The 24130-nt window shown below is 42.5% G+C and overlaps 1 protein-coding gene across 3 annotated transcripts in view; it reads right to left on the bottom strand.

Moving 5' to 3' along the window:
• ap3b1a (adaptor related protein complex 3 subunit beta 1a) overlaps positions 1-24130 on the bottom strand; it is a 71227-nt gene that overhangs the window by 7980 nt on the left and 39117 nt on the right. For 2 of the 3 annotated variants that reach the window (XM_056403780.1, XM_056403779.1), the window contains exons 23-27: positions 22400-22628; positions 19056-19140; positions 17842-17939; positions 15993-16131; positions 8396-8850 (exon numbers count right to left, since the gene is read on the bottom strand). In XM_056403780.1, coding sequence (XP_056259755.1) covers positions 8697-8850; positions 15993-16131; positions 17842-17939; positions 19056-19140; positions 22400-22628 — 705 coding nt within the window. In that variant the 3' untranslated portion in view covers positions 8396-8696. Of the gene's footprint in view, positions 1-8395; positions 8851-15992; positions 16132-17841; positions 17940-19055; positions 19141-22399; positions 22629-24130 lie in introns of those variants that run through there. The other variant, XR_008830308.1, reaches the window with a different exon arrangement.

Below are 24130 nucleotides of genomic sequence, written 5' to 3'. Positions count from 1 at the left end.
ACAGACGTATTGTTATTGTGTATTTGTTGAGGTATTTGTCTCCGCCTCCTTCCGCTGCAGCAACTTTAAACTTGACAACAGGTGTGGAGTCACTTTAACTGCGGCGGCAGCAGCTGATGATTATTTTAATTGCTGATTATTCCGTTGGTTACTTTCCCCCCCCACTCATTGATAAATCATTCAGATGTCAGCGACACGTACGTCTCACACCAAGAGTCTGAAACCTCACAAACATCAAACACTTGAGCTGCTGGAACCATTAAATCTTCTCTCGATAAATGATTTTGTTGCTGATTATTCTTCTGTCATTGATTAATAGGTGCGTTTCAGCTCCGATCACAGAAGAGGTTCGCAGTGTTTTTCCTGTTGTGACATTATTCTAACTTTCTTTGAAATCCATTAAATAATTGACACTTTTTTTAAATCAATACTTGTGACTTATTAGCATGTTAACATACAACTGTCATACAGTATTAACTTCACACTGATGCTCTGGTTGGTCTGTTATTCCAAACTCACGGGGAGCAGCCAACGTAAACTTACTACGGGGCTTCAATGAAGAGTTAAAACAACCAGATGTAAATGCAAACTCCTGCGTGATGCTGTCACACAGTATCATGTATGTAATAAGAGGATGTTTCTGACCTGACAGCTGCATAAGAAGTAAAAGGGGGAAAAGGTTGGGTGTATTACGGGCGGTGAACTTCAGTGACCTCCCCAGTCTCCAGACCTGGATCCAGTAGAACAGCTTTGGGAGGCGGGAGAGTCCGGCCCAGTATTAGTACGTTGTTCCTGATAAAGTGCTGGATGGCAATATGTCTGCTGAAGGGTCAACAAGATCTGAGAAAGCTGGAACCATCATATCTCTTAGTATTATTATTATTATAATCATCATCGACCAGTATCTGTTTTTTCCAGGCTGCACAATAACAGCTGTTTGCACAAGCAGCTGATCAGCTGTTTGTAGTCGTTTAAAATATCAGAAAATTGTGCAAAATGCTGATCACAGTTTCCCAAAGTTCAAGGTGTCATCACCACGTCTCGTTTTTGAAGATATTCAATTGACTATGATCCCAGACAAAGAAAAGCAGCAAATGTGAAACGATTAAATGTTTATAAAAGATTCTTGCCGCCTGCTACGATTCTGTCGAACCACTAATCACTGCAGCTCTAATTATCACGAATCATTAAGGAATTATGGCGAGCAGCGTTCTCCTAAAGGACGGAAAAACTCCACGCAACGAGATCAAATCAGCAGATGCGACCGTGTTGAGTCTGCAAATCATGGAGAAAAAAAAACAAAGGCAGATTAAGTTTCCTAAATGCAAGTCAATTCCTTGAATGAAGAGTGCATTCATTCAAAACACACACACACACACACACACACACACACACACACACACACACACACACACACACACACACACACAGAGATGGAGAGAGAGAGAGAGGCACTCTGGCTTTTTATAATCATTGAGAGGATGGAGGATGATGCAGATGCGGAGCGGCCTGGCACTCTGCTCGCTGTGCTTTATTGTGCGCCCGCCGTCACATGCAGGTCTTCATTAGGGGCGTCTGGAGACTTTGTGCGAGGGGCTTTTGTGTGCGTGAATCACTGCGGTTTATGTGTCTCTTGCACCACTAATATGCCACTATGTCGGATGGGAGTCGGTTTTAGTGCAGGCCTTTATGGGGGCAAATTGGTGGCGAATAGGACGGCGGAGCACTTTAACAGCACTCACCTTCCCCTCACCCCTTTTAACTTATTAACTTATATTAACTCATTTTAACCTGTCAACAGCCCTGAAGCTGTATCACAAATAAATCACAGCAGAGGAGCGTGCAGCCGGGTGCAGAACGTGTTTACCTCTGTGCGAATCCACACACTCAAGCTTTTTACCTCCTAGTCACTATTAATGAAGCCAATCTGCATTTTGACTGTGTGATCACTTTTTAATGCACTTGAGTGGTTTTTAAAGTGCAATCAAATGCTAATTAAAGGCTGGTGAGGTTTTTTTTTTCTTTTCCCTTTGCCGACTGACCATAAATGCTCTTTCTCTGTGTTTTCTTTTGTGCATGCTTTCACGACAGCAGCGGCAGCGTAAGCATGAGTCAATTGTTAAATGCACCTGCGAGACGAGCCTCGGAGAACTGTGCTCCCTTTTAAAAAAGGACACAAAAATGGAAAGTAAACAATGTCATGAAAGCACAGCCTTTCAAAGAATTTGCAGTGATTAGTTTTTCCTTGCTCTCTGAGTGACAGCGTAAACCAGATCAGTGCATAAAGCTGCAGAGCCACAGCGAACTCGCAGCTAGTGTTTTGAAAGAATATGATGTCTATAAACTTACATTTAAAGCTAATTATTGTTTTAATACTAATTTTGGCAAAATGTCACTGAGGAATAAATGTCTCCTTTCACTGGGAAATATCTGTTGAACGCTTTGGAGCGTTTCAGTGTGCGCCAGGTAACCTGACGGAAACCTCGCCCTCCTCGTCTCCTCCGGACCGCAGACTGATAAATGTGGGACACCAAAAAGGAAAGTGAAAAATCAAATCAGCAGTGCTGAATGTGTCTGTCCCTCTAATGAGCCGCTGATTGAACGTTTCAGTGGGGAAACATGTAGTCATTAGTCTCCATGCTCCAAAGAAGCATTTAAAAGAAACTTCAGTAGAGGAAAAAAAAAATGTAATTACAATACAGGAGACACAGGAATAACTGTGAAACATCAATTTAAGCATAATCACCACAATTACTGTTCCCATGGGTCTGCTGGAGTTACACACTGATTGTTTTGGGGGGAAGAAATTGTATTTGTGTGGATATGACAGTTTTTTGGGGGGTTTTTTTCTCCCATCATCACGCAGGTCGTGGTTGTAGGGAAGGTGTGTTCAGCAGATCAAGGGAACATCATTTTGTGTTGCTGGAGGATTAACTGTGTTAACGACCTGTGAAATGAAAAGTTACAGAATCTGTCATCTATTTGTGTCGCCTTTAAACAATCAGTTTTAGACTGAGATCAGTCTGGACGCAGGTGTAGTGACAGATTCTATTCATGCAACTGTTTAAAGGGTCAGTTCAACCAAAAATGTAAAACCTCGTTTAAAATCAGCTTCACATTTGCTTTAATGAAATCCACTAAAATGTTTTTATTGAAACTATTTTCACTCCAGTGACGTGAGATGTTTAAGACTCTTCAGTCTTCTATGTTTGACTGATCATCACTGCATCGATCCGGACCTGGTCTGTTCCCACCTACAGTCTGTAGATTATTATTAATAACAAGTGGTTGTTCACAGCTCCCTTTCATTTTGTATTTTAAAATAGTTATCCAGCTTGTTTTGCTGCGTTTATTTAAGAAAACTAAAAAAAAATCTAATTCATCAAATAAATAAAAATTCTCTTTAAACTTTCTACCAAAAAATAGTCACAAAATCTACAGAACCCTTTTCTGAACTTCCCCTCGGAATACTTTCTATATATTTGTTTTCATTTCTAATATATCATATAATAAATATCATTTTAAACCTCCTGCATTAATTCTTTTATCCTTAAATCTGCATATGTACTGTAAATATTCCAACTCTGGAAGGTACTTTGTTGTCATTGCTTGAAAACTGCTCTAAAAATAAAACTAATTATTATTATCATCGTTACTATCACTATTATAAAACTCTTTATGGCTCCTGCATCAACATCAGCCACGGAAGCCTATTAAAGGCCGACAGGATGTGAACCCCGTGTTTCCATCAGTTATTACAGATGTGTATAAATAACCGACACACACTCAGCCAACACAACTAGTTGGTGTTGCATTAAAACCTAATGAGTCACAGCCGCGGTCGTCATAACAACCAGAGCCTCAGTCATGGGAGGAAATGTAAGACTAGAAGGAAGAACGCAAAAATATCGTGAGAGAACCTTTAAGCGTAAGAAGGTTCGTAAGATGCTTCTGGGAAACGAGGCCCTGAGCCTTAAAGTTAGACGCTGAAGGAATCCGAACAACAACTCCCATGATCCCATGCTATTTTACCAACGTCACGTGACTACCTCTGCTGCCGTCATAAAGGTGGAACAGCAAAGGTGGAATAAAGGCGCCGTGTTCCCGCCTCACGCAGGCTGAAAGCAAAGAGAAGCTGACATGATTAAGCAGGTGTCATGAAATATAAATGTAATATTACTGTTATGACAGAAAGTTAAATTCTTTCTAATAAAGGAGAAAATCCAGAACTTAAGTCGTTGTGTCTGAGCTGCACGTCTGCGGCTCCCTGTCAGAGGAACGAGGGGCTGATCACAGACACGCTGGCTAATGAGAAGTTGCTCTCAGTGGTAAGGTCAGACAGGCGTTTCATCAGCTGGGATCCTCTGCTTTACCCCCCCCCCCCCCCCCCCCTCACATCCCCAAACCTTCCCTCCATCCGCTCTGTACTTTCTTCAAACAGAGACCGTGATGAGACCGACTGAACGGGCGCCATCATGTCACTGTGCTGCAGCCCAGAGAGGGAATGAAATCAAGCTGTCACTGCACGGGACGTTGAGAGAGAGGTGAAGAGGAAGAGAGGCAGCCCCCCTGTTCTCTCATTCCCTCCCCAGAGCCCATTATAGCAGGTGCCAACACTGGGAGATGGATCTCTCTCACACACACACACACACGAACACACACACACACACACCTTTGTGAATCTATCAGTATGAAGACGGCTACAGATAAAAATCTTCCCTAAAATAAAAAATGTGAGTTAAAAATGATATTATCTTCTTACAAACAACAAAGGATCTTGTGTGCAAATGCTACGGCAGAGCTAACACTTCATCAGAGTGATAACTGACCTTTAACCCACAGTTTTACAGACGTGGGTGGTCGGGGATTTATTGGCTGTAATACCGCGAGTGGCCACTGGGAGAAGCTAGCTGGTTGAGCGGCGGCGTCGTATCCAGCTCTCTTTAATACATCCACAGGCAAAGATGTGCTAATTAGCATTAGCATAATAATAATTTGACCCGCTGCTAGTTCTATGTGGATTTCCATCTCCAGACTCGTGCCGGACTTTCAGGATTTCTTGGGAGCTCTGTAATATCACTACAACTAAACTACAACACTGTCTGTATCGTTGGTTGCCAAGGCGATTGCGATTTCAGCTGTAAAGCGAGAATCAAAAGGAGCCTCCGTTAGTAACATTTACATTATGGTGATTTAACTATCATCATGTCAAACGTATGTGAGATAATATAGATCTATTCGTCTCTAAAGATTTTCCTGCAAATGGAAATGATCAGAAAAGTAGATTAATAAAAGAAACACGAATTCCTCTTTTAGAAAGGGATCAGTGTAATGTCACTAATCACTGCCTATCAGCCAACACTGTGTACAGTGCAGGGTTCTGTTGTCTGTTCAAACATGTCCACCGCTCGCTGCTCTTTTCTTCTGTTTATGCTCATAATTAATTAAAAACAATTAGAATGTGGAACATTGTGTTTTCAGACTCATGGTGGGAGTAAAGTGAGTGGTGGGTTGTCAGCAGCTTTACTGTCGTCCGCTGGTTTCTCTTATTTAATGGTTTATTAACTGTCGACCTGCTAAAACCCATTTATTTTTTATTTTTTTATAGAGTCAAAAACTGACTGGAGGAGTCCACTTTAAAATTCCTGTGTTCTTATTCAAATCTTGAATCCAGATTGTGTGAAAATCCTGTTGCGTTACACTTGCACCACACCTGCTTCAAATAATGTGCCTCAATCTGGAAGCACATGTATTTGATATTTATTTATCTTTAGAATAACAGTGTGTCCTGTTAAATTATCTCAAAACTCTTATAAAAATATTGTACATTTACAGTCCGCAGAAGATTAATCCTACAGACTGGATATACTATCACTGGATTCACTGTAATACTGAAGAAAACTTTAACTTTTGCTGTGATGATTCTGAAGCAGGTTCTGGAGTTTTATTGGTGAGGAACATCTCAGATAATGATGTCCACAGGAAGTGGAAGTTTCACGTCTGTGCGTTAAATTTACTGTGGATCACGGGGAAGTTATTCTGTCGCCCGCCTCCTCCGACAGCGTTAATCCCGTCTGACTGGAGCTTTACGTTTGTTTAACAAGAGTTCAGATTGTTTCTGTATGTTAGCGTTTTCTCTGTGACAGAAACATCGTGATTAAAGCCTTAAAATATGTGAAAGAATGTGTGTGTGTGTGTGTGTGTGTGTGTGTGTGTGTGTGTGTGTGTGAGAGATGCTTTGAGCACAGCACTTCACCTACAGCCCGTTTCATAATCCAGTGATTTCTGTTTTCTGTCTGTGTTTCTTTTTGTGAAGGAACTTGTAAAACTGTGTAAACACGTCTGGAAATCTTCTGTGGCTGAGGATGTGTATGATGCTGAAAAAAGCCAGAGAAGCGTGTGTGTGTGTGTGTGTGTGTGTGTGAGTCTGGCAAGGCCTGACACAGCGCTCGTGTGTGTGTGTGTGTGTGTGTGTGTGTGTGTAATGGGAACAGCTGGCTGAGGGAATGAGTACAGAGGGAGAGGTGATGGATGCGAGTGGAGCTCCTGTGACAGATGAGCTAACAGGTGTTCACCACAGCCCTCAGAGAGACGCTATTTATGAGCCAGAAAAGACAGCCAGACGCAAAGCACACTCCGCCACCGGCCCACTCCGTGCCGAAACACGTCACGTACATCTGCACAACTTTAGCCCACAACGAGCAGCACAGCAGAACCGTCTTTAGGCTTCGCTTTGCTAAAAGCTGAAGCCTTTTCATCGCCGCACAAAGTCCTCGTCCGTCTGCCGCTGCGGAACATTAACATGAAGTGAATACATACAGACTCAGTGCACTTTACTCCACATTAACCCGGCTCCTCCAGCTTGTTGCACTCTTAACATTAATGCCATGAGGGGCAGCAGTTGAGTTAAAGAACGAGACGCTGTTCATTGGCGGCCAGCTGGAAACAAGCCTGTGTGTTTTTACTTTTCTCTGTCGTATCTTTGAATTCATTAAACACTGAATTATAAAAAACGGTTCAGGGCTGGATCTGAGGAGGGATTTCATGTTTTCATCAGCAAGCAGCTTTAGCCCCAGTGTGTGCAGTATTACCCTACAGTGTCTGACAACACTCACCACTGTTCTCTGTGTGGATTTCCAGACTTTTATTCACCATCTGGATGAAAAAAAATAAAAATTTCAGTTTGCTGCAGGATGAAGATGAAATCTGAACCTCGAGGTGCGACAGTAGTTCCTGACACAGGCAGCAAGGAGTGATGCATATCAAACGACAGAGGAGAAATTTACACGTTATTTTGTATGAAAATAGAAAATAAATAAAATAAAATAAAAATGTTGGTTTAACGTCGTATGAACATATGTATGTGAGTTGCAACTTGAAAAATAGGTTGAAGATTTCAAAGAGAATATATATATATATATATATATATATATATATATATATATTTTTTTTTTTTTTTTTTATTCTAAATGGTGAGAAGAGCTTTTGAAGATTCTGGAAATATCTTCAGAACAACGATAAATGTTGTTAAATGACCCCCCTCCTCACATGGGGGCATTGATTTTTATTACACTTACATCCACGTCATTATCTACAGTGGATCTGTGGATGTGCTTCTTGCCCACCGCTGGTTTTTACGGCTACGACACAGTGGATGGTGGAAGGGGAAACCAGGGGAGAAGAGAGGGAGGAACATATGTCGGCTGGTGGAGTGACAGATTCATCAAAATCATGATGTCATGAGTACATGGTTTGCGCCTCAGGCTGCCAATTAGCAGAGCTCGCCGTTAACAGTTTTGTGCCTCGGCTGAATGACAATAAATGACAGCATCGAGAAGTCGGGAGTTTCCACGCCCGGATCAGACTGAAGAGCGTCACCAGCAGCAAGACACAAAGAAAAAAATATCTATTCTTTTAATAAATTCACTTTTTTTTTTTTAAATTTATTCATTTTTATTGTTCAGCAAAAGCGATACAGATAAAAAGACCTTGTCGATTCAAGTCTAATCTATATGTTTGGTTTTCTAAATAACATTATTTTCATGTAGAAGGCACTTGAACAGACGTGATTTTGGGGCAGTTTAGAGGCTGGAATGTAAAACTAGATCAGGCACGGAGACGAGTTTGGAGTTAGAAAAGCGTCTAAAAAGGTTTATAAATTTAAGACAATGTTTAGATCGGCTTGATGTGACGAGTAGAAATCCTCCTTTTCTGCTTTTCTTGGCACTAAAGTTCATCGGGGGTGAACACAGGGCGTGACATTTTTAACCGTCAGTGAACGAGCGGTGGGTTTGGCGTTCTCGGTGACGGAGGAGTGTCGTGTTTAGGTGCGACTTTAAAAAGGACGAGGTGGAACGTACAGAAACAGTTGAGGGCAGTGTCACGTTTTTAAAAAAAAAGAAAAGAAAAGTATTATCACCTCTACGATGCCTTCTGTGTGTTTTTAAAGGGGACCATCACTTCATTCCAGATTTTCCCACGGTTCAGGACGAATCCTTTCCGAAGTGACGGACCACAGAAATAAGAATCTCCATGGTTACAGTTCATTCTCTGTGAGATCTAGTTCTCCAGCTTCTTGATTCTGGATGTGCCAAACCACAGAAATGAAATGTATGAAATATTCAATGAAGTGTTGATCCCCTTTACCTGTACTAAAAGAACCTGGAGGGAGGGAGGGAGGAGGGAGGAGGGGAGTTCTACGCTTGGGCGAGGGCTTGTTTGAGGTCTCGGAGCAACATGGACGCCATGACGCTCTTTTCTGTGTTGATGGTGAGCAGCGCGGTGGAGGACTCCTTCATCTCCAGGGACACCAGGACCAGGGCTCCACTGCTGACCGTCCGCCCGGCGAACCTGCAGGTGAAGAAGAACACGCCGGGTCGGCTTCATTAAACTCCAGGACGGACTGACGAACGAAATTTAAATATTCCAAATGTTTATGTTCGACTTTTAAAAATACAGATATAAAGAACAATAAAGACATAATAAAAAACACCTAAATAAAAATATAAATTTACTATTTCTAAATATAATTCAGAAACTTTCCATCCACCTGTCGGACACAGTTTAAGCTGAATTCTTTTGAAATATCTGCAAAATTAAAAAACTTGAAAAAGGTGAAGCTCCATCACTCGCCCTGGTTCAAGCAGAAGATAGGTTTCAGGTGATGTCAGGTATTTGACGCCATTAGAATGAAACTAACTTATTATATTATGTTTATATTCTTGTTATACAGAAACAGACATGAGAAAAAAGGTCTGATCCCCTCATCAGTGAAAAACTCGTAACGTTCTCGTCTTAAATTCACATAAAACATTAAGATGCGAAGCCAGCCGATGGTTGACTGAACAGCTGATGTGTAACAAACATCAAGCAGCTTAACAAAGACATAAACGTGTTGCCCAGCCGGAGACCTGTGAGCTTAACATCAGCTCTCCCCTAAACCCATAAATCCTCACGTTTGAAAATTCTCTAACACCTCACACCTTGTAATTACCCTAAATTAGTGAGTGAGACAAGGAAGGAAAATGATGTGACAGGAAATATAGAGAGCAGAGCAACAGACAGTCTATTATCCCAACTGACTAAAGAGCCATTAGGGGTGAGACACGCCCCCTCATGCCAGTCAATCACAGTGGAGCCTGTTTTTATGGACTGTGGGTGTCTATGAGTGTGTGGGAGCCTTGGGACCAGTATGGGGGATGCCCCGTCCCACCAGCTCCCTCTGGGCCATCGGGAGAATTCTCAGCCCCTCGTTTCCTTGGATACCGTCCCTCCAGACCAGGGGCAAATCTGGGCGCACATGGTCCCCATTGAGAGCGCTAACAAGAGGCAGACAGGGGCTATGACCCACCGTGACCCTCTTTGAGGGTGACAGAGCTGAGCTGGGCCCCACATCTCCCACTCCCCTCTGGCCCTCCGCATCTCGGGAGCCTCACGTGGATAACTCCCAGCCATCTGCCTCCATTTAGCACTACATCCCTGCAACAAAGGCCCCCCGTGGCAGCCCGCTTAGGCCTGACAAACAGCCCACAAAGAGCCCCACTTAGGCCTGACTAAAGCCAGTGAAGAGCCCCCGCAGGACGGCCCTGCGGACAGGCGCTGTCACAGAGCACCGCAACGCCGTGCGGCGCAGCGGGAGCGACTAGCACATCCACCAATTAGCACACACACGTTAAAGATGTGGAGGGGGGGGGGCACACACACACAGAGGGTACGTGCATACACAATGAAACGGTGCTGGCTCACAAACCCAGTGTGTCTGGCTGTGTCTCTGGGGAGCTGCTAAATTACCATCAACAGAGGGGAGGGAGTTTATCAGGGAGCTCTCAGGGAGGAGAGAGAGAGTCCTCCTCAGGCTTAATTAAAATATTAGCCACTTCAGCAGGAAACACAAGCCATTCAAGAAGAGGATTAATTTCTCTCAAAAATACCAACTCTGTGTTAAGCTCTCGCTTCTTTAAATAATTCAGGGGCTGGATATTAATCCAAATTACTACGTGGCCTCTGCTGCGCTTCATTCAAACCTTTAAAACCCTCAAACACAATAATCCTACTAAAGTATTTCTCTGTCTGTTTACATGTGCCATTCAACATGCAGTCAACATACACGCCCGTCTCTTGTCCAGTTCCCCCCCTTCCCGTCTCTTGCCCCCACTGTCAGCAGCTTAAGGTGTCTGTGTGGTCCCTGTGGCTTTGCTAATGGATTTAGGATATAAATCTATCATTTACTCAGCCAGTTAACACTACCCTGAGGCTGCTTTCATTTCGTCTCAGGAGACGCTGCTGTGGGCCTTTGTTCATGTGAGGGAATAAGAGCCGGTGAAAGAAACAAGAGTGTGTTTTGATTGCGTTTGATTTCCGAGCGTGTGCGCTTTAAATATTCTCCCCGTTGCTGTTTGTGCACGGTAAGGTGCAAAGAGCAGCGCCGCATCCACATCTAACACCGACATCAGTGCATTTTTAAGGACTAGAAGGGAAAGATTAGGGACAAGCGCGCCTTAAACGGGTCATTGGTATTCTCCTGCACTCTTCACATACTGGGCTAAACACTGGATTAATTGCAGTGTATGGAAAGAAAAGCAAAGCATAACCCCTGGACTTAGAGCAGGCGGATTGGCATCGATCGGCAGGGCTGCGGCTAAGCATCACTCTCCAATTATCTGTGATTCTCCTCAGTGCAGTGAGCCTGTGTGTGCCATCTGCCTCCCCTCCACCCTGCCACTGCAAACACAAAGTGGGCTTCACCTTTACATTCACCCTCACACAGAGAAGACACAGGCCGCCGAGGATTCGGCTCAGCGACCAAGAATGCGGGATTTAACCCACAGCAAGTACACTATCCCCCTGCAAACATTCAACCACCTTTCACACTCTGGAAATGAACTGGTCAGGGTTAAAAACAAAAAAAAAAAACAAAAAAACAAAAGACTAAGAGCACATCATGTTTTCACTAAAAAATAAAAAATAAAATCAGAAACTCTGACGCCAGCTGTTTGGTGGCTGCAGTTGGATGCTATTGTTTCATCCTGGTTCTTGGCCAGGTGGACAAGTGGAAGAGCCTCCTTCAACTGATTGGTCAGTGAAGCCAGCGCCGAGCACGAGCACGAGCACGAGCACGAGCACGAGCACGAGCACGAGCACGAGCGAGCAGGCTCAGACCAGGCAGATGGCCAGAGCTATTAGCCCCAATTACAACCAGGAACCCCTTCACACATCTCCAGAGCTCGGCCATACGGACACACACCAGTGCTGCACTCGACGGACACGGAAGTTAAGAGAGAACGAACAACAGACAACAACGAGGCCGAAAAGAAGACGAGGGACAAGACGGGGAAAGAGGAGACGAGACTTCAAAAGGAACATGAGACAAACATGTAAATGCGAACGCATGTCGCAACGTCATCGGTGTCTGACAGTAACGAACATTACATCACTTCCACAGAGCGTTTCCCTCTCATCTGAGGCTGGACATTTAATTAGTCCGGTTTATAAGTGATAGTCAATTTAATTTTAAATAGAAACAAGAGGAAAATTCAGTGTTTAAAGAAACATAATTTAATTATACCACAGTGTAAAGTAAAGAGAAAGCATAGCTTATAAATCAAGGGGCTTTTTTTTGTTTTTTTGAAATTAGTCTCTAACCAGAGGGATTGGCAATGCATGCAAAATTCGATCAAATTTGCTTTCAAACGGACTGAAAAATAGAGCACATTTATTCTATTCCGCCTGTTTAGACATAAACAAGAGCAGTGTTGTCTACATTTGCTTTCCTGCTTGATTTATTGCCATCCTCCTTTCCAGCAATCAATTTCTGTGTTTCTGTGGCATCCCCCTCCGCTCGTCCTCGACGCCTGTTTGGGAAAAGCAGTGCTGCACCCTGCTGATAGAGAGGGGGAGTGCAGGGATGCAGAGGTGCACGGGGGAGGAAGGCAGGCTGTTTGCTTTGTTAAACCAAAACCTGTGTGTGTGTGTGTGTGTGTGTGTGTGTGTCAACTACAGTTGTGCAGTCTACAGCACAAAGTACCTGAGGTCAGTTGAAAGAGTCACAAACTCCGTTATTCTCAGGCTTCATATTGAAATCCCATATTTTCTACATTAAACCCGAGCTGTCCCTCCTCCCAGGACAGATACTACGTGTGATCCAGATGAGAGAGGCCTGACTCTGGGGTGCAGTGTGGAGGTCACCTCACACATCACATTTAATGACGAGTGACCTCAGCGATAAGCTCTCAGTGGGCGTATCCGATCGGATCGATCACTCTGCTCGGTGTTATTCAAAGTATGTGCAGCAGCAACACGCAGGAAACACCATGACTGAGATTATTACAGGATTATCTGATTAATCCAATAGTCGATGGGCAAAAAAATTGTCTCTAGTTCCAGCTTTTTAAATGTTGCTCTTCTCTGTTGGGTTGTGGACTCTTATTCTGAAAAAATAATTACCTGTAAAGATGTCACCACTGACTCTGGGAACTTGTAATGGCCACTTCTAACCGTTTTCTGATATTAATGGTAAAAATAATCAACAGATTAATCAATAATGCTTGGATGTAGGAGGAGGAGTTGCAGTTGATCGGTAGATTTGATTTAATTCATCTAATAAATGTCTTTATTTAAACTCTGTTGTGTAATTTGAAGTAGAGACTGGGGATCCATTGAATCGAGAAGTCACGGCTTCTGATATTAGACTGATCACATTAATCAATAATCACATTTTTCTCAAAGATTAACAAGGATTTTCTGATCATAAATTGCGGCTTTGAAACGCCACAAAATGGAAATGAAATCTGTTTCCAAACACAACGAACACAAAAACTGCACAATGTGTTGTGAAGTTAACGGATCAGAGTTTTGCTTTTTAAACGATTCATTGATTAGACGGCGTCGATCAACAAACTGTTGCATCATAACAAAACAACAATTACACCAGGTAACCATTTGATCGCGTTAAATTAAATATCTAGATCCTGCACCGCCACCGACACCAAATCAAAACCATTGATGGGACAGATTTAAAAGGAACTTCTCAAAGACAACGCTGCTGATTAGAGGTTTGATGATTTCGTCAAGAGAGGAACTGCGTCATGTCCGACAACGGACGGTGTGAAGGAGCGGGTCATCACATGGAACCACGGGACAATATGGAAGAGAGAGTGTCTTTATTATTAAAAGACTACAGGGGAAAACTGGGAGACTGTTTTCCCTCTTAAGCCGTCACAGAGGCAGCGGGGAGATTGATAGCATGGAGTCATTTGAGTTATTGGTTATTCTGAATGAAGTATGGGCTTATTGGATGCAGGCCCCTCCCACTGGCTAACATTGATTTCCACTCACTCTTTCAGCTCTCTGTGCCCTTGTGCTACCGTCTCCTTCTTATTTTATTATTTTTTTTACCCACTCCGACTTCCTCACTGTCCCGCATCTATCCAGCGTCCCCCCCCCACATTTGTCGTCTATTCCAACCCCCCAAATCTATAAAGAAATTATCACCAAAAGACGGACAGAGAGGAGACAAGCTGTGGGGAGGACGGAGCGCGGCGCAGAGGGGATGGAGTGAAAGACAAAGAGGAAGTGAAGGAGAGACAGCGGAGTGGAGGGAGAGACAGATGGGGGTGCAGAGATGAAGTGAAAGAGAGACAGAGCAGGAAACAGAGGGAGAGAGGGAGGTGTAATTATCTATCAGGTGTTCGGGTGTGCGTGACAGAGGAGGAAGCTCATTAGCACACTCTGTGTACACCAATTACACAGCCAGGCTTCTCAGGGCATTCCCCTGGCATGTCTGTGTGAGGCTGAGCGGCGACACAGGCGCTCTCACTCTCTGATACCCGCAATACACAGCGTTTCACTGAACCCCACACGAAACACAGCCACAGCCGACACGTTCATCTCATCACTCTAACACAGAGAAAACAAACTACACTCACAAATTATTGTCAAAAAAATGTGATTTCTAATGAAGAAGAAGGTCAGTAAATAATTCTTAATGCTGCCTACACAAATATCAGATTTCTGTGGGGTTGAATTTATGTTGTGCGTATATGTTGCACATTTGAATGTAAACGAATGCTGCTCACTGTTATCTATATATAACTGATTAAATAAAGGTATATCTAATAATTACTTCCTACTATTAGAGTCAACAATGTGTTGTGTGGTCCTTGCGACAAAGGGTATTGCTTGCTAATGTCACGCTACATCATACTATGCAAAACCTTAATTTCTTAAAGCTGAACTGCGCCGGACAATAAGATCAACCTGAGCCTCGGGGGATTCAGGGCAGTTGTGACTGTTTACATGAGAGAAGTTCTCATTTTATTTAAAAAAAAGGACTTGTTTGTCAATTTGGGAGAAGATGGATATTTCTCTGATATCTGCACATTAAGTAAAGTTACTCCTCCGAATCAAGAGAAAGTGGTTTTTGCATGCTGTTACTTTTGGACAGAGTCAGGCTGGTTGTTTGCATGTGTTTTCAGTCTTTATGCTAAGCTAATAACAGCTAGTAACTGTAGCCTTCTATCTAACAAACAGACATGAGAGGAGTATCAATTTTCTCTTCTGACTCTCCACCAGAACCATAAGTGTATTTCCCAAAAATGTTAAACTATTCCTTTAATGATGTTCGATTGTTTTAAATCTGGTGAAATCTCACGCCCCCAAGCCCCGCCCACCTGGACCCACCATCAAACCTTCGCAGGATTTGGTTTCTGAGTGTTTTACCTGAAAATCTGCTATATTTTTTATTGGATAACTCAGAAAACAGTCAGCCAATCAGAGGAGACCCCCAAGTCCTCACCACTGGAGGAGATGTAAAACTACACTGAGATGATTTTTGGTTCTTAAAACGTCAGATATATCTTCTTATGGATCAACACTTTTAATAAAATTGAGGAGAATTGTAAAATATGGGAAAATATAAAACAAGCAGACTGCGTTTCAAATACTAATTCTACTGAATTGTGTCATTTACTGTGAAATCATCTCCCCTCTCCTTATTGCCTTGTGGGTGCATCTTTCCAATAGCTGACAAGAAATTGTAAACACCTGTCATTTAGTGTGAAATGCTCCATTTCTGTATTCAAGTCTCCAAGTATTTGACTGGTTTGGGATTAAATACATCAACGGTTTCAGCCGAACTTGCTGCTGTTAGATACGACGCCTGTCAAGACGAGGAAATAAACAACATCTCACGCTCGCCATCAAGTTGCATATCAGCTAAGTAAGAGTAAATTGGATAAATTACACTGTCAACCAATATATTTTAGCCATTCTGTCATGTGAAAACCACGTATCTCAGAGACAGTGAGGTTTTCAGGTCATCTGAATGGGTTTTTTTTATTTTTTAAAAATGGTTCATTTGGCTTAAGAAGTATGAAAAAGTTCTAAGTCAATTAGGGAACACTCAAAATCCCAAATCTGGAGCTACGTGGTTTTTCACTGGATATGAGATTTTGCATGAACAAACAACAAAAACACACAATTTCCTGACACCTCACCTGTGGAAGTTGCTCTGGCCGGATGACACCACTCCTACGTTGGCCACAGACAAGACCTGCTTGCTGATGGCCTGGCTGGAGGTGTTTGCTGTTGCCATGGTGACGGTTTGCGAGGTCTCATTCATGCCCAGGAGCTTACCTGAGAGGATGCAAAACGTTTCGCCGTAAAAACAGGGACCAACACAAACAAATGGAGCTAAATTCTATTACTGCTGTAAATTCAATGTATTTGTCCGGTAAATAAATGGTTTCAATGTTTATATTTTGTCTTAAAACATAATTACAATTCCAGTCAGGTGTTATACATCTAAAATGCCCAGTAACCTCCTGTATAAAGGGTATTTCGGGACCTGGTTTCTGGGCCGACACAAGATAAAATAAATGTTGATGACTGCTGAAATGGCAGCAGCTAAACAATGAATTGGCGCCTGCATCAATAATGCAAATAGACCAGTTCATGTGCTCTCAGTAATGAGCAAGGATTTGAAAGAAAGAATGGAGATAAATATGCACAAGTCAGGCAGAAATAAAAGAGGAAAATAAAATGAAAAACCCTTCACTCAATTTGTATAAAGCAGCGACTTGCCGGAGAGAAAAAGGTCCAGCAAAGTAAGCTGTTCTACTCCGTTCAACCCCCCCCCCCCTTTTTTTTTTGTCTGAGTGCAAGTTGTATTCAGTCGAGCTCGAAACACAGCGCATGAAGATTAATTAAAGCAGAAGCAGCATTTAGCGGGCACTTAAAAGCACACTGATGGCTCAGATATGAGTCTGCTCTCAGCTCTCAATGGCTGCCATAGTACGTAGCTCCACAGGTGTGTGTGTGTGTGTGTGTGTGTGTGTGTGTGTGTGCGTGCGTGCGTGCGTGTGTGCGTGTGTGTAGGAAATACCATTAAGTGCTTGATAAGAGGCGAGCATTTTGCCTTAATGACAAAAGGTGAGGAAATGTTTAGCAGAGACGGGCTGGGATTTTATTTGATTTCATTTTTGAATTCTGCAGAGAATAAAGAGCAAAAATCACTCACCCTCTAATTTTAAGATTTTAAGATTTAAAATGAGATCGTTGTCAGGCTGCGACATCTGTAACAACTATATCACCTTTAAATAAAAGGTCTGATGATATTTCATATTTTTCTTATTGTCAACTAAACCCCATGTTCATGTCCATGTTTGTTATACTGAACTCGTCAGTCCCACACACACCGCTGTGCTGCTGGAAATACTAAGTAGCACCAAATGGGTATTAATCCGCATCCGAAAATAGTCCCAGCAAAAAATTTAGGAGATTATTTAGTATTTCAGTTTTAAGTGAAACTATATATTTATCACACTTTTATGTTTTTAAAGGTTTACATCATCAGAAGGAACCAACCGGGTTTTTACAACATCTTGTTCCACCCTCTTCTTCCTCAGTGGTTTGATGAAACCTAACTGGAGAATTAGCGCCACCAACAAACGTACATTAATTCAATTTACTTTACCAGCCTTAACCTTTTTGACATTTATCTTAAAATTTAGTTACATCTGCAAATTTTGGATGGAAAACCTCCTATTGTTGGTTTTGTTCTTTTGGGATTTGCTGAGAATAACATAAATATCATCAGCCCTATTCTTTAACCATGATATTATCAGTGAAAACATTAAGGTCACCAACGGTCTGAAACATTTAAAGAAATTTTTATTTACAGCCAACGGAGAAGCAAAGGAATCGGTTCTTCCTCTGTGACTGACTTGATTCATCTTAACAGTCGAATCAATATTCAAAAATGTTTGAGCAAATTAACAATGCAACATGACTGCATTCAAGTTGATAATGACAATGTCCTTTAAACATGAGGGATCCTGAACTCACCTTGCTCCTTGCTGAAGTCCTGCTCTGCCATGCTACTGGGCATTAGGAGCTCTCCTACGGCAGCCTGGATGGACACACTGAACTGGTCCTCCTTGGTGCTGAGGCAGAAAAAAACCAAACAAGAGTACAGGAACAGTAACTTATTTACAGGGGATCTAACATAAAGAGTTAAGCAGGATTCTTGTAAATTACTTGTTCTTCTGCTCTGTATTTCAAATTCAACTCAATCTGAATGAATGGGGAGCAACACATGCTGCAAAGTGTGAGTGTGTGTGTGTGTGTGTGTGTGTGTGTGTGTGTGTGTGTGTGTGTGTGTGTGTGTTTTGTGCACTTTTGTGTATTAAACGTTTCTCTTCTGATTGCCTTGCAAACCACGCTCTGTGAATGGCATTTTGGGCCCCGATCGATTCCCCCATCCCGAACAGATTTTCTGATAACGTTATTGATCGGCTGAGCAGCGGTGCCAATGGCATTCAGCAGGTTGATTTGGGCTGGGGCTGATTACTGCAGGAATAATTGTTATCCCAGTGAACCGGGATCAATTGTGACTGATGTCTCACCTGGGAGCGCTGGCACAGAGCGGCTAGGAAAAGGAGAATTAACCACGAACAGACGAGAGAGGAAACTAGAATTACCGCCTCCTCCGGCCTGTCTGTCCAGACTCATGTAATATATCTAGTGAAGACATTATGACATCACAGTGAAGTTGACCTTTGACCTTTTGGATATAAAATGTCATCATTTTAGACATTTGTGTCAAACTGTGTTATAATTACGGTATTTGCGAGTTACGGCCAAAAACATCTTTTGTGATGTCACAGTGACGGAAGTAACGAAATTCCCTCTGGGTGGTCCTGATACATTGCGTTCACAAGGTCACTGCGACCTTGAACTTTGACCTTTGTCCACCAAAATCTAATCAGTTCAGCTTTGAGTCGAAGTGGACATTTGCACCAAATCTTTAGAGATTTCCTAAAGGTGTAACTGAGATATCGCGTTCACAAGAATGGGACAGAGAACCAGAAAACATAATGAAAATGAGTTGAAAAGATGCAAATGAACTAAAGAGAAAGAGAAAAATAAAGCAGATGTGATGAAGAATCTGGTGCAGCAGCAGAAAAAAAAAAAAAAGTAGAGAAAAAGATGTAAAAGTGAAAGTCTGAGGGAGAAAAAACACACCTGAGTTGATATGAGTGGATGTCAGGTTGTCTTACCACAACTGGAAGTTGGCTGCTTGTGTCGAGTCGCTGAAGTCAATACCCATGGAAACCGTCACTGAGGCCTCTGGCTCCAGCCGCTCTGAGAATGGAAAAGAGGGGAGAAAAGGAAGAGTGAGTGACAAGGGCACAGTGTGCAGCGTGGGGAGGGATGGAGCAAAGGGAGAGCGGAGGAGGAGGAGGAGGAGGAGGGAGGGCAGCAGCAGAGTGGAACAGACAGGCATCCACACCACTTGTGTTTTCTACTTCACAAAGCAAGGCCACCGTGTGTGAGAAATCTATCCTTCAATCTCATTCCCTACACCTCTAGCCTCGGGAAAAAAAAAAAAAAAAAACACATGAAGGACTAGCATATTTCCAAAACAACAGGCTTGTCAAAGAGAACATCAGCATCAAGAGAGATGGGGTTCGGGAGACAGACAGAGAGGGTGAAACGTGAGTTGGGAAGAGAGAGTTAAGTAAAGCCAAAAAATGCTGAAGAGAGAGTCTGGACAGCTGAATGCAGGAGGAAGGGAGGATGAAGGGGAGGAGGAGGAGGAGGAGGGGGAGGTTAAGGATGAGAAGAACACAGACAGACAGAAACATCCTCCACGCTTCCCCAGTCGGCCTGTGTTTCTCTCTCTGTGGAGCTCGGCTATTTCACTGTATAACTCTTTCCACAGCCGGAGCAGAGCAGAGCTGAGGCTCCAGAGGAAACCCTCTGAAAACAGAGCCATCATGGACTCACTCCTAATCCTGCCTTCACAGCCTCGCTAACAGGCTTCTGCTGCTTTTACCTTTTTCTCCCCAGTCTTCTGTGTCAATAGAAACTAAAAGATTAATAACTTAGACGCCACCTGAAACTTATTTTATGAATGAATTATGTCCAATCAAGGTGAGAGGATTCAGGAAGGGGATGAAGAACATTTATCCTTCTTTTGGCATTTGAACATTTGTTCTAAAATAGCCAGAGAAACTGTAAGTAAGTATTAATAACTAACATTAATTGGTCTTCAAAAGGAAATAAGTAAAATGAGATTTTTATTTACAACACTTTGTGTCAGTCAACTCTGAATCTCTCAGTCTTCTGCTAATTTAAAGGAATTATGTGATTTGGTTTATTACAACTCGGGTTTATTGTTAATATCATCTCCATCACTTATCGTAGCCTCGCATTCACCAAAGTAGTTTAAGATACTTGGGAACACAACAACAACACTGTCAAGAAAATACATCATCATAATCATTATCATCATCATTATCTACATCGTTAAAATGTCTTTAACGATCTTTCATTACACGGTTAAGGTACGTATGGTTTGTCAGGACTGAAGCAGGAAGTCAGTGATAGAAACTGTGATGATATTTACGACAGATCATTTCACCACTTGTCTTCATTTTCTCTTCTAAATTTATGTTCACGGCCTGTATCATAATCCGACTGCTTGTGTTTCTTTCTCTGTGTGCAACTTCGTGTTCCCAGATCTCGGTGATCACTGCGCTGTGTACAATATTATTATTAGCAACAGAAATGATGGCCAACACAACCAACTGAAAGCTGCGCTGTAATAAACCGGAGTTGTCCTTTAATCCACATAAAAATAACAGAACTAATTGGCGTTTTATTTTTAGTTTTTTGGTGTTTGAAGTATCAAAGGCAGAGGACTTGTTAGTTTGAAGTTGGTCCAAATGGGTTAATTAGTTAATTGATTTAGGGACATTAGAATCAGAGTCGCTTTATTTGCCAAATGCACAATGAACACAGGAACTTCACTGACATAAACAGAGAGCAAATCACAAATAATGTTTCATCTTAAAGTGTTAAAATCACAGGTTTAACGACAATTCACGTGGAGATGAGCGGCAGTGGAAAGTTCTCACAGATGCACCGTGCAATTTTTCTTATTAAATACAAACCCTGTGGTGTGTTGTCCCTCACCTAACACACACACACACACACACACACACACACACACACACACACACACACACACACATCACAACATAAAGCTTTGTCTGTATTCATCCAAACCAGCTCCAGCCGCACGCTCACAGTAGCTGGGCTCAATCGATCCAAATTACCCACTGTTTGGCTGCTTGAGTTCCTTCAATGCCCAATCAATCCCCTGCAATTGACAGTTTTAACGTGCTCCACCGCACACCAGCTCTGTGTGCGTGTGTGTGTGTGTGTGTGTGTGTGCATGAAAGGGAAAATCTTGTGTCCTCAGTCTCATATTATACTGAGTGTAACGATCATACAACAGTGTGACAAGAAATATGGAGATAGTGTTTGTTTGTTGGTCCTGATCGATCAGGGATTAGCTGAAGCGATATCTGCGGGTGTTTTCAGGTTGAGGGAACGGGACGGAGCTATTAGCCGAGCTGACAGCAATCGGGCTTATAGGTTTTTGATAACATAATGATCATTTAATATCTGTCTGAGAAAACAATCATAGTATAGGTAGAAAATTCCACATGCGCCATTGTGAAGATATTGTTCAGATTGAAATAAATGTGGCTTTTTAAGAGGGGAAAAAAACAAAACAGCCTTAAACCTGCGAATACAAAAAGGAGTTTGACCCAACATGTGTGAGGACCTGCAGCAAGTCAAGAAAACGAAGGCCAGGAGCATTTTATATACTAAAAATAAATATATATATACACCTAGTAAAGTGTTTACAAAGGAAATTAAAAACAAAGAGGATGAATAAATAAAGAAATCTTGAACATCTATTTGATTCTTCTTCTTTCAAGCTAAATCATTTCCTAAAAAACAAACTTGGGACTTTCAAACATTATTTGAACAGGTGTAAATCTGGCACTTGTTGGGGACCTTTTATTTTCAGAGGCGGATTAATACACTTTTGGTGCTCCAGTGGGTGACGATGAACGTGGGCTAGATTACGGCGCCCACGTTCATCACAATGAAGGAACACGTCACCCTGTGCAACAGTGAGGCCCACTGATGTATTTTTAATAGTTAACATTAACATTCAAGGTCAATACTATAGAGGAATTAGATAAATCAGGGTTTTGCTTTGCAGAAAAATACCTGGTAGTGATACTTATCTTCATGGGATTTGTTGACAATAAGAAAAATATTGTGAGTGTCACCGTTTAATCTCATTTGCTGGTAATGTTGCATGATTTCTTTATAGCAATGTTTGATTTCCAGCTATAAAAATATATAGTACTCAGTGTGAATGTATTAGTCTACTAAATTTACTACTCAGATATGGAAACGTAATATTGAAAATAATGTGATAGAACATTCTAGCGGACACAGCCTTTCGACCATGTGACCTGTGGCTTTTTGCTGAGGGGACAGTGGAGTAATTTACCCGTGTGACACTCGTACTCACCGATGGTGTTAAAGCAGTGGATGTTGAGGCTCGCAGGGTTTCGGTCACCCACGTGGATCTCCTCCAAGCTGTGGTCTGAGCTGTTGGTGAGTATGACCTGCACGGCCACCATGCTGGGCTGGTACAGACACGGCTGCCTGGGGAAATGGTACTTGGCCGAGAGCCCTTTTCCTGTCATATGGTGGAGCAGCTCGTAGGTTTTGACGGGGCCGAAAGACGGAGCGGTGACCTGGAGGAACATGTGAAAGACACGGGGGTTGTGTTGATTTTGTAAGTTAGCTGTGTGTTGATTATCAGAGCAATAAACCCCAGTATGAGCTGGATTGATCTATGAGCAACTTAACCACCGCTGGGAGCAGCAGTAGAAAAGGGAAAGCAAGAAAAACAGCACATGCAGAACATTGCTGCGGAGCTTAAAGCACTTCCACATCAACACAATATCCAGGGACGCCTCATGCATTACAGTGCAAATGCATCCACACAAGAGAAACACATTAATACGAGAACCTCCGGTCTTTCCATCACATATCTTCATGCAATTCACTGCCTCCAATCAGCAGCCAGGATGCAGCACTTCTGTGTGGAGTGGGACCGAGGGTTGGCTGATAAACCCCCCCCCCCCCCGACACACCACCACCACCCCTCCCTTCATTAACTCTGTGGGGTAAAGAGGAGCCCATTTAAGAAATGTCCTAAATCAGCCCAGTTAGATGGAAATGGGCTGGATGCTCAGTCAAACCGGGCTGAATAAAAACAACCTCTAATGAATAGAAACACAAGTGCCTGCCTGAGTAAAACCTGCCGCTCGCCAGCCTTTTTAAAAGGGGCTTTTACCTTTTCAGAGGCAGGAAATTGCATTACCTTTGAGAGATGTGGAGAAGAAAGGAGGTGGAGGTGGTGGTGGCGTTATTACATTTTTTTTTTTCTCCTAAAAATTTACATCTCGTTACTTAGACGAACCTTGTTCACACTTGGTGGCATTCAGTTTTTTTTTTTTCTCCACTTGACGGTGGCACCTGTCAGCTCTTGTTAAAAAGAGTCGGCCCACACAACGCAACACAACACACTTATATATGTACACACAGACACACACACACACACTCGACTGTCAAATATGAGAATATTCACACACACTTCTGTTGTTATCAATACAAAGTAAATAACAATCATCACAAGAGTATGACAGGTAGTTGAGTGACAGCACTAATTAGTTCATAATGATGCAGCCTGTTCACACCCTCTAAAACACTTAGCACCTGCAGGCGCTCGCACACCGACACAGAGCCGACAGGATGGAGACTTTTTTACCACCTAAAAACTGACTTAAAAAACAACAAAAAAACCACAAAAAAAAAAACAAGTCTAACTCTCAAAAACGTGACAGGAGGAAAAGAGTAAGAAACATCACGTAGCTCTATATGAAGAAACAACAAGCAGCGGTAGAAAAATAGATCCTGTAAACAACAGACTGTGTGAGCTAATTAAGCTAATTGAATATGACTAAGAATGTGATATGCAGTGGAAACACACAGGCATGATCGCAGCGTTGAGTGGTGTCAGTTGTACGTTGTTTTATTGAAGCTGAGTGTATCTATCGCCTGCGTGTGTGTGTTTCTGACTCGGGTGAGAAATGTGCGAGGCATCCTCACGACTTGTCATGTGCCATGTGCCGTGTGTGTGTGTGTGTGTGTGTGTGTGTGTTTGTGTGTGTGTGTGTGAGAGTGTGTGTGT

Source organism: Seriola aureovittata, chromosome 18 (assembly GCF_021018895.1).
Source record: "Seriola aureovittata isolate HTS-2021-v1 ecotype China chromosome 18, ASM2101889v1, whole genome shotgun sequence".
In the NCBI taxonomy this organism is placed as follows: Eukaryota; Metazoa; Chordata; class Actinopteri; order Carangiformes; family Carangidae; genus Seriola; species Seriola aureovittata.
This window is presented reverse-complemented; position numbering and strand designations above follow the sequence as displayed.